This window comes from Sinocyclocheilus grahami, unplaced genomic scaffold (genome assembly GCF_001515645.1).
Source record: "Sinocyclocheilus grahami isolate Dianchi unplaced genomic scaffold, SAMN03320097.WGS_v1.1 scaffold3.1, whole genome shotgun sequence".
In the NCBI taxonomy this organism is placed as follows: Eukaryota; Metazoa; Chordata; class Actinopteri; order Cypriniformes; family Cyprinidae; genus Sinocyclocheilus; species Sinocyclocheilus grahami.
In genome coordinates, this window is record NW_015505182.1 from 4,329,957 (window position 1) to 4,340,364 (window position 10,408).

A 10,408-nucleotide genomic window follows, 5' to 3' on the forward strand; every position below is an offset into this window, starting at 1 on the left:
AACATCATACCAACAGTAAAATATGGTGGTGGTAGTGTGATGTCTGGGGCTGTTTTGCTGCTTCAGGACCTGGAAGACTTGTTGTGATAAATGGAACCATGAATTCTGCTGTTTACCAAAAAATCCTGAAGGAGAATGTCCGGCCATCTGTTCGTGACCTCAAGCTGAAGCGAACTTGGTTTCTGCAGCAGGACAATGATCGAAAACACACCAGCAAGTCCACCTCTGAATGGCTGAAGAAAAACAAAATGAAGACTTTGGAGTGGCCTAGTCAAAGTCCTGACCTGAATCCTATTGAGATGCTGTGGCATGACCTTAAAAAGGCGGTTCATGCTCGAAAACCCTCCAATGTGGCTGAATTACAACAATTCTGCTTAGATGAGTGGACCAAAATTCCTCCACAGCGCTGTAACAGACTCATTGCAAGTTATCGCAAAAGCTTGATTGCAGTTGTTGCTGCTAAGGGTGGCCCAACCAGTTATTAGGGTTAGGGGGTAAACACTTTTTCACACAGGGCCATGTAGTTTTGGAATTTGTTTTCCCTGAATAATAAAAACCTTCATTTAAAAACTGCATGTTGTGTTCACTTGTGTTATCTTTGACTAATATTTAAATTTGTTTGATGATCTGAAACATTAAAGTGTGACAAACATGCAAAAAAATAAGAAATTAAACACTTTTTCACACAGGGCCATGTAGTTTTGGAATTTGTTTTCCCTGAATAATAAAAACCTTCATTTAAAAACTGCATGTTGTGTTCACTTGTGTTATCTTTGACTAATATTTAAATTTGTTTGATGATCTGAAACATTAAAGTGTGACAAACATGCAAAAAAATAAGAAATCAGGAAGGGGGCCAACACTTTTTCACACCACTGTAATATTTTAAAATGTCAACATTATAATAGGTTATATGATACCTCCTCAGGAATACCGAGTCTTTTAGCCGGACTGAATGGCACTGACATCTTAAACATTGTTGGGCCAATTTCTTTGTAGTTTTCCATTGCAGTTTTGGAGATGATAGTTCCCTGCATTCAACAAACACAAAACAAATGCACATGCACTGTTCATGTGGTATAAGACCAAGTGGAAGTTTACACTGAATTGTTGTGAACATTGTAGTTAAATTAGAATTACATTACAGATAATAAACACATGCCTTTTTAGCAAAAACTTATTTGAGGCCATAATACTATGGAAACATTTTCATGCAAGGCTATTTTTCCACAGTTCATTTGCTTATATTGACATTTTCATTTTATCTAAAGCACCATGCAAATGAGGAACATACTGTAAATCAAACATGCATATCAACCCCTTTTTTCAACGTCCCTGAGTAGGGAGCACTATCCAAATACAATACATGCTTTTAAATTGTTTCTAAACTGGCACTAACCGGAGCCACAGAGTTGATCCGGACCCCATTGTCAGCCCACTCAATGGCCAGGCTCTTGGTCAGGTTGTCCACGGCTGCTCTGGCCGCTCCTGTGTGCCTGTCATAAAATTTTTTTAACAAATTAAAAAAGAGGATTTAACCAGCCAAACAATGCAAAGTAATACACAATATTTTTATTATATTGTTATAATGTCCAACTCACGCCATTCCAGGAAAACCCTTCCACATGTCTGCAATGATGTTCACAATTGCACCTCCATGATCTTTCATCCATGCATTGTATGCTATGAATTAAGAGCAAAAATTGACTGAGTAGCCTTTGAATTTATTATGCAGAATTGTCAACATGTAATTTCAGAAATAAAGTTTACAATTTGCACATTACGATCAAAACAAACAGCAGATAAACTGCTAAACTGTATGTCTCGCATTTCACATTGCCATTTATGCCAAACCTTCTTTGCAGCATAAGAACGTTCCGTTGAGGTTAGTGTCAATCACAGCTTTCCAGCCTTTTGCACTCATCAAGTTCACTGGGCTGGAAAACTGCCCACCTCCATTATTCACCAAAAAGTCAATCCTCCCATGAAGCTTCAGAGTGGAGGCCATCAGGTTCTTCACCTGTTAAGAACGGGAGCTAAATAATCACACCACATTATAATCCAGACCTACAGTATACTGTTATTACCTATGAACCGGTATTTTCCAGCTGGAGAAACCAGTCCAAAATGAACATGCTAAAAACAAAGACTATTTTACACGCTTCTCTGGCATAAAGGTACAAAATACAGGTTTATGAGACTGTCACCTCTTCTTCATTTCGGATGTTGCACTGTATAGGGGTCACTTTAGCCAGACTGGATGGGGGGATTTTCTGCGTCAGCTCTTCAGCTGCTGACTCCAGACGCTCAAGCTTCCTGGATGATATGACCACACTGCAACCTACAACATTAGTGATGTTTGAGACTCTAGATTTTTGTATATACTATTCATTGAGTTTTATTTAATAGTTTAAGTGGAAGATATTTATTTAATAGTTAAGGAAAAACTATGGAAGCCCATTTCTGCTACTGAATAAAAAAACAAAACAAAGCAATTAGCCTTTTTAACTCACAATTCTGAGATATAAACAGAAAAAGAACATTTACATCTCGCAATTCTGACGTGTTTTCTCGCAATTGTGAGTTTACATCTTGCAATTCTAAGAAAAAAAGCCTCAATTGCGAGATGTAAACTCACAATTGCGCGAAAAAATGTCAGAATTGTGTGATAAAAAGTCGCAATTACCTTTTTTTTTTAAAAGTTTTTATTTAGTAACAGAAATGGGCTTCCATAAACAAACAAACAAAAAAAAACCCACTTCAGACAAACCTTTTTTTTTCTTTCAAACTTTTTTTTTTTTTTGGCTGTTGATTGTATTTTTTTTTATATTGATGGCGTGATTAAAAACTATTTAAAAAATAATGTAAAAAAACTTTAATATATTAACAAAATGAAAGAAGAATAACTGACCTGGAAATATATTCAAATTAATGAATATTTAATTAGACAGTGCCTCATTTGCATATTTCAACGTAACAGAAACGGAAATCATAATCTAAAAACATCAAATATATTGCATTGGTATGAATTAAATATGTTATTACTAATATGTGATATGTAAAATGTGAAAATGAATATTTTATAAATGATTGACTGATTGCTTTGTGTGTTGCTCAATATCTGGACTAAAGTTCACTGCAGTCCTGAACTAAATACAAAGTCAAATCCATCATTAAAACTTCCAGTAAATGCATACCTAACTGTAAGAGCTCAGAAGTAATAGCTTTTCCTATCCCAGTCCCGCCTCCCGTCACGATTGCAACTTTGTAATTGAAAAGCCCTGCTTTAAAAACACTGGACGCCGCCATGTCTGTGACGAAACGGACTGTGAAGCAAGAGTCTGTAAAAAATACTTTAAAATAAAAGTCTGTTTCCGGTTGTGTTGGTACAGCTTCCTGTTCTATGCACGATAATTTTATCTTCTTCTTTAAATTTTATTGGCGGCTGGCAAACCAACTTAAAGTTGTATTTATCTGCATAAAGGTGCATAAAGGTGCCACCTACTGGACTGGAGTGTGGGCAGTACTTTGAAAGAAAAGAGCGGAAAGGACCCCCCCCACACCCTATATATTTCTATTAAATTCTTTCACTTATCCCAGTATTACGATAATTTTACGTGCGCTCTGAGCTCTACATGATGAATATTTGCGTTTCATTATTATAATAGCAAATTATTACTAATACATTTTGTACATTTTCCTAAAACAAAAACACCTAAGCAATCTATAATGCAGGGAGTCACTTGACTCCAGACTTGACTCGGACTTGAGTCCCAAATTTGATGACTTGCGACTCGACTCGACATAATTAAAGAAGACTTGAGACTCGACTTAGACTTTGACAGCAATGACTCGAGACCAGAGACTGCGTTCAGGGAGTGCTGGATAGGCTAGTATAAATTACTGGAGTAATAGCATAACTTAAGACAAAAGAACAGAAATAAAAAACGACATGATTCGTCTAGTAGCGATCTCCGCTCATGAAAAGCGCTGCCCTGTCCGTTTGATCGCCGCCCAGCAGACACACGGAGCGGGCATGAAAACTTCACTGTGACCGCTGCTGTTAAATATTCCTCACTTCTTCTGTTTGTCCGACACCGAGGTGCACCATGAGTGCTTGATGAGTGACGGATCCGCATCCCGCCATTAGCCTTTTTAACTCACAATTCTGAGATATAAACAGAAAAAGAACATTTACATCTCGCAATTCTGACGTGTTTTCTCGCAATTGTGAGTTTACATCTTGCAATTCTAAGAAAAAAAGCCTCAATTGCGAGATGTAAACTCACAATTGCGCGAAAAAATGTCAGAATTGTGTGATAAAAAGTCGCAATTACCTTTTTTTTAAAAAAAGTTTTTATTTAGTAACAGAAATGGGCTTCCATAAACAAACAAACAAAAAAACCCCACTTCAGACAAACCTTTTTTTTTTCTTTCAAACTTTTTTTTTTTTTTGGCTGTTGATTGTATTTTTTTTTATATTGATGGCGTGATTAAAAACTATTTAAAAAATAATGTAAAAAAACTTTAATATATTAACAAAATGAAAGAAGAATAACTGACCTGGAAATATATTCAAATTAATGAATATTTAATTAGACAGTGCCTCATTTGCATATTTCAACGTAACAGAAACGGAAATCATAATCTAAAAACATCAAATATATTGCATTGGTATGAATTAAATATGTTATTACTAATATGTGATATGTAAAATGTGAAAATGAATATTTTATAAATGATTGACTGATTGCTTTGTGTGTTGCTCAATATCTGGACTAAAGTTCACTGCAGTCCTGAACTAAATACAAAGTCAAATCCATCATTAAAACTTCCAGTAAATGCATACCTAACTGTAAGAGCTCAGAAGTAATAGCTTTTCCTATCCCAGTCCCGCCTCCCGTCACGATTGCAACTTTGTAATTGAAAAGCCCTGCTTTAAAAACACTGGACGCCGCCATGTCTGTGACGAAACGGACTGTGAAGCAAGAGTCTGTAAAAAATACTTTAAAATAAAAGTCTGTTTCCGGTTGTGTTGGTACAGCTTCCTGTTCTATGCACGATAATTTTATCTTCTTCTTTAAATTTTATTGGCGGCTGGCAAACCAACTTAAAGTTGTATTTATCTGCATAAAGGTGCATAAAGGTGCCACCTACTGGACTGGAGTGTGGGCAGTACTTTGAAAGAAAAGAGCGGAAAGGACCCCCCCCACACCCTATATATTTCTATTAAATTCTTTCACTTATCCCAGTATTACGATAATTTTACGTGCGCTCTGAGCTCTACATGATGAATATTTGCGTTTCATTATTATAATAGCAAATTATTACTAATACATTTTGTACATTTTCCTAAAACAAAAACACCTAAGCAATCTATAATGCAGGGAGTCACTTGACTCCAGACTTGACTCGGACTTGAGTCCCAAATTTGATGACTTGCGACTCGACTCGACATAATTAAAGAAGACTTGAGACTCGACTTAGACTTTGACAGCAATGACTCGAGACCAGAGACTGCGTTCAGGGAGTGCTGGATAGGCTAGTATAAATTACTGGAGTAATAGCATAACTTAAGACAAAAGAACAGAAATAAAAAACGACATGATTCGTCTAGTAGCGATCTCCGCTCATGAAAAGCGCTGCCCTGTCCGTTTGATCGCCGCCCAGCAGACACACGGAGCGGGCATGAAAACTTCACTGTGACCGCTGCTGTTAAATATTCCTCACTTCTTCTGTTTGTCCGACACCGAGGTGCACCATGAGTGCTTGATGAGTGACGGATCCGCATCCCGCCCTGTAAATCAAACATGCATATCAACCCCTTTTTTCAACGTCCCTGAGTAGGGAGCACTATCCAAATACAATACATGCTTTTAAATTGTTTCTAAACTGGCACTAACCGGAGCCACAGAGTTGATCCGGACCCCATTGTCAGCCCACTCAATGGCCAGGCTCTTGGTCAGGTTGTCCACGGCTGCTCTGGCCGCTCCTGTGTGCCTGTCATAAAATTTTTTTAACAAATTAAAAAAGAGGATTTAACCAGCCAAACAATGCAAAGTAATACACAATATTTTTATTATATTGTTATAATGTCCAACTCACGCCATTCCAGGAAAACCCTTCCACATGTCTGCAATGATGTTCACAATTGCACCTCCATGATCTTTCATCCATGCATTGTATGCTATGAATTAAGAGCAAAAATTGACTGAGTAGCCTTTGAATTTATTATGCAGAATTGTCAACATGTAATTTCAGAAATAAAGTTTACAATTTGCACATTACGATCAAAACAAACAGCAGATAAACTGCTAAACTGTATGTCTCGCATTTCACATTGCCATTTATGCCAAACCTTCTTTGCAGCATAAGAACGTTCCGTTGAGGTTAGTGTCAATCACAGCTTTCCAGCCTTTTGCACTCATCAAGTTCACTGGGCTGGAAAACTGCCCACCTCCATTATTCACCAAAAAGTCAATCCTCCCATGAAGCTTCAGAGTGGAGGCCATCAGGTTCTTCACCTGTTAAGAACGGGAGCTAAATAATCACACCACATTATAATCCAGACCTACAGTATACTGTTATTACCTATGAACCGGTATTTTCCAGCTGGAGAAACCAGTCCAAAATGAACATGCTAAAAACAAAGACTATTTTACACGCTTCTCTGGCATAAAGGTACAAAATACAGGTTTATGAGACTGTCACCTCTTCTTCATTTCGGATGTTGCACTGTATAGGGGTCACTTTAGCCAGACTGGATGGGGGGATTTTCTGCGTCAGCTCTTCAGCTGCTGACTCCAGACGCTCAAGCTTCCTGGATGATATGACCACACTGCAACCTACAACATTAGTGATGTTTGAGACTCTAGATTTTTGTATATACTATTCATTGAGTTTTATTTAATAGTTTAAGTGGAAGATATTTATTTAATAGTTAAGGAAAAACTATGGAAGCCCATTTCTGCTACTGAATAAAAAAACAAAACAAAGCAATTAGCCTTTTTAACTCACAATTCTGAGATATAAACAGAAAAAGAACATTTACATCTCGCAATTCTGACGTGTTTTCTCGCAATTGTGAGTTTACATCTTGCAATTCTAAGAAAAAAAGCCTCAATTGCGAGATGTAAACTCACAATTGCACGAAAAAATGTCAGAATTGTGTGATAAAAAGTCGCAATTACCTTTTTTTTTTAAAAGTTTTTATTTAGTAACAGAAATGGGCTTCCATAAACAAACAAACAAAAAAACCCCACTTCAGACAAACCTTTTTTTTTTCTTTCAAATTTTTTTTTTTTTTGGCTGTTGATTGTATTTTTTTTTTATATTGATGGCGTGATTAAAAACTATTTAAAAAATAATGTAAAAAAACTTTAATATATTAACAAAATGAAAGAAGAATAACTGACCTGGAAATATATTCAAATTAATGAATATTTAATTAGACAGTGCCTCATTTGCATATTTCAACGTAACAGAAACGGAAATCATAATCTAAAAACATCAAATATATTGCATTGGTATGAATTAAATATGTTATTACTAATATGTGATATGTAAAATGTGAAAATGAATATTTTATAAATGATTGACTGATTGCTTTGTGTGTTGCTCAATATCTGGACTAAAGTTCACTGCAGTCCTGAACTAAATACAAAGTCAAATCCATCATTAAAACTTCCAGTAAATGCATACCTAACTGTAAGAGCTCAGAAGTAATAGCTTTTCCTATCCCAGTCCCGCCTCCCGTCACGATTGCAACTTTGTAATTGAAAAGCCCTGCTTTAAAAACACTGGACGCCGCCATGTCTGTGACGAAACGGACTGTGAAGCAAGAGTCTGTAAAAAATACTTTAAAATAAAAGTCTGTTTCCGGTTGTGTTGGTACAGCTTCCTGTTCTATGCACGATAATTTTATCTTCTTCTTTAAATTTTATTGGCGGCTGGCAAACCAACTTAAAGTTGTATTTATCTGCATAAAGGTGCATAAAGGTGCCACCTACTGGACTGGAGTGTGGGCAGTACTTTGAAAGAAAAGAGCGGAAAGGACCCCCCCCACACCCTATATATTTCTATTAAATTCTTTCACTTATCCCAGTATTACGATAATTTTACGTGCGCTCTGAGCTCTACATGATGAATATTTGCGTTTCATTATTATAATAGCAAATTATTACTAATACATTTTGTACATTTTCCTAAAACAAAAACACCTAAGCAATCTATAATGCAGGGAGTCACTTGACTCCAGACTTGACTCGGACTTGAGTCCCAAATTTGATGACTTGCGACTCGACTCGACATAATTAAAGAAGACTTGAGACTCGACTTAGACTTTGACAGCAATGACTCGAGACCAGAGACTGCGTTCAGGGAGTGCTGGATAGGCTAGTATAAATTACTGGAGTAATAGCATAACTTAAGACAAAAGAACAGAAATAAAAAACGACATGATTCGTCTAGTAGCGATCTCCGCTCATGAAAAGCGCTGCCCTGTCCGCTTGATCGCCGCCCAGCAGACACACGGAGCGGGCATGAAAACTTCACTGTGACCGCTGCTGTTAAATATTCCTCACTTCTTCTGTTTGTCCGACACCGAGGTGCACCATGAGTGCTTGATGAGTGACGGATCCGCATCCCGCCACGACCCTCGCACTCTGCCAACTCCATGTGCTTTCATTTTGATTTGTAATAAACACCTCTCTGTTTTTGTTCGATCAGTTATATTTTAATTCCATGTGCATTTTTTTATTTATTTAAACCTCCATTAACCCTTAAATGCATGAATGTTTCGCCAATCATTATATTCGGGTCTTTAGTGACCCGGACCTATATATACAGCACTACTGCAATAGCAAAAAACTCTCTTGATATTTTAAGAACAATTACAGAAGGAATAAAATGAAGCATATTTCATTACCTTTTGAAACTTAAAAGGGTTCAATTTGAGCAGATGGTTTTACCATGCGACCCTCGCACTCTGCCAACTCCATGTGCTTTCATTTTGATTTGTAATAAACACCTCTCTGTTTTTGTTCGATCAGTTATATTTTAATTGCATGTGCATTTTTTTATTTATTTAAACCTCCATTAACCCTTAAATGCATGAATGTTTCGCCAATCATTATATTCGGGTCTTTAGTGACCCGGACCTATATATACAGCACTACTGCAATAGCAAAAAACTCTCTTGATATTTTAAGAACAATTACAGAAGGAATAAAATGAAGCATATTTCATTACCTTTTGAAACTTAAAAGGGTTCAATTTGAGCAGATGGTTTTACCATCGTTGTCATCGTCAGAGCGCACTTCTACAGTAGCATCTGCCTCATATTCACGATCTCAAACATATTCTCAAAACTATCCTTTTCAATGACTTCATATTCAATATTTTGATCACTGGCAGCTTATTCACCACATCCAGCATCAAATGACAGTGACATTTATATTTCATTGTGTAGTATAGTAATTGCTCTGCAGTAAAGCCATTCAAACCACTTCAATTGTTGCTGATGATATTAGTTTGTTTTATGCCTGCGGTAATTATGAGTGAAACGTCTCGTCATTATTGTGTATCAAACAGTGCCACCTTGAGGAAAAAAGATGCATTGCACATATTGAGTCATCAGATATGTAAATATAGTTGTGCAGGAAAAATACTTACACATTTACATACCTCGGGTCTCTAGCGACCCTATACACTTTTTACAAAAAAATAATCAGAAAACTGGCATTCTTTTATATTTTACTATTTGTTTCTTGTTATATTGTTTATAATTCATAGATTGAGGAATACTAAGAAAGTTGATGTCTAACTTAAAAAAATGAAGGAGGGAGAGGGTAGAGAATGATGTCCCGGGTCGCTAAAGACCAGAGGTATGCATTTAAGGGTTAAATTTAAAGTTAATCCATAATTGAGATTTAAATCTGAGTTTAAAGTTATGGCGCATATAATTTAAATACGATCAAAATGATGGGTTAAAAATGTAAACCTGCTTATTTTTAAAGGTTTGAAGTTTGGTGCAACAGAATTATTAGATAAACCTTGATTTAATCTAGATTTAAAATTAATCATTGCAAACCATTCAGCTATAATTTGAAGAAGAAAAATGCACATTAGGCCTAATGTCTGAAGTGAGCAAGCAGCAATAGGCCTAATGATAATTTAAAATATAATTTGAAGAAGAGTTTCTTTCACAAAATGAGTATTATATATATATGTATAACTATAAAATATAGGCTACTCAATTTTTCTCCCTCTTGCAGGCACTCATGTCACTTCCATTTCTTTCTGGATAAATAAATGAATTCACGTGTTTTAAATCAGTCTGTAGGCCTATAGCGCACATAGACCCTAAATTTAGCGATTAACTATGCATATTATAAACTTAACATTTAAC

General features: G+C 36.2%; 2 protein-coding genes across 3 annotated transcripts in view; both read right to left on the minus strand.

The window, feature by feature from the left end:
- The window catches only part of pecr (peroxisomal trans-2-enoyl-CoA reductase), a 14,635-nt gene extending 9,651 nt beyond the window's left edge, over window positions 1–4,984 (minus strand). The window contains exons 1-6 of one of the 2 annotated variants that reach the window (XM_016267815.1): window positions 4,850–4,984; window positions 2,208–2,341; window positions 1,855–2,020; window positions 1,602–1,683; window positions 1,400–1,496; window positions 921–1,031 (exon numbers count right to left, since the gene is read on the minus strand). In XM_016267815.1, the coding sequence (XP_016123301.1) occupies window positions 921–1,031; window positions 1,400–1,496; window positions 1,602–1,683; window positions 1,855–2,020; window positions 2,208–2,341; window positions 4,850–4,961 (702 nt within the window). In that variant the 5' untranslated portion in view covers window positions 4,962–4,984. Of the gene's footprint in view, window positions 1–920; window positions 1,032–1,399; window positions 1,497–1,601; window positions 1,684–1,854; window positions 2,021–2,207; window positions 2,342–3,197; window positions 3,333–4,849 lie in introns of those variants that run through there. The other variant, XM_016267823.1, reaches the window with a different exon arrangement.
- Window positions 4,985–5,876: 892 nt separating this feature from the next.
- On the minus strand, window positions 5,877–7,836 carry LOC107581552 (peroxisomal trans-2-enoyl-CoA reductase-like). The gene is made up of 5 exons (XM_016267156.1): window positions 7,702–7,836; window positions 6,712–6,845; window positions 6,359–6,524; window positions 6,106–6,187; window positions 5,877–6,000 (listed from the first exon to the last, which is right to left on the minus strand). Exons 1-5 carry the CDS (start codon window positions 7,811–7,813, stop codon window positions 5,877–5,879), a joined length of 618 nt encoding a protein of 205 aa, XP_016122642.1. The 5' UTR covers window positions 7,814–7,836.
- Between the last annotated feature and the right edge of the window lie 2,572 nt (window positions 7,837–10,408).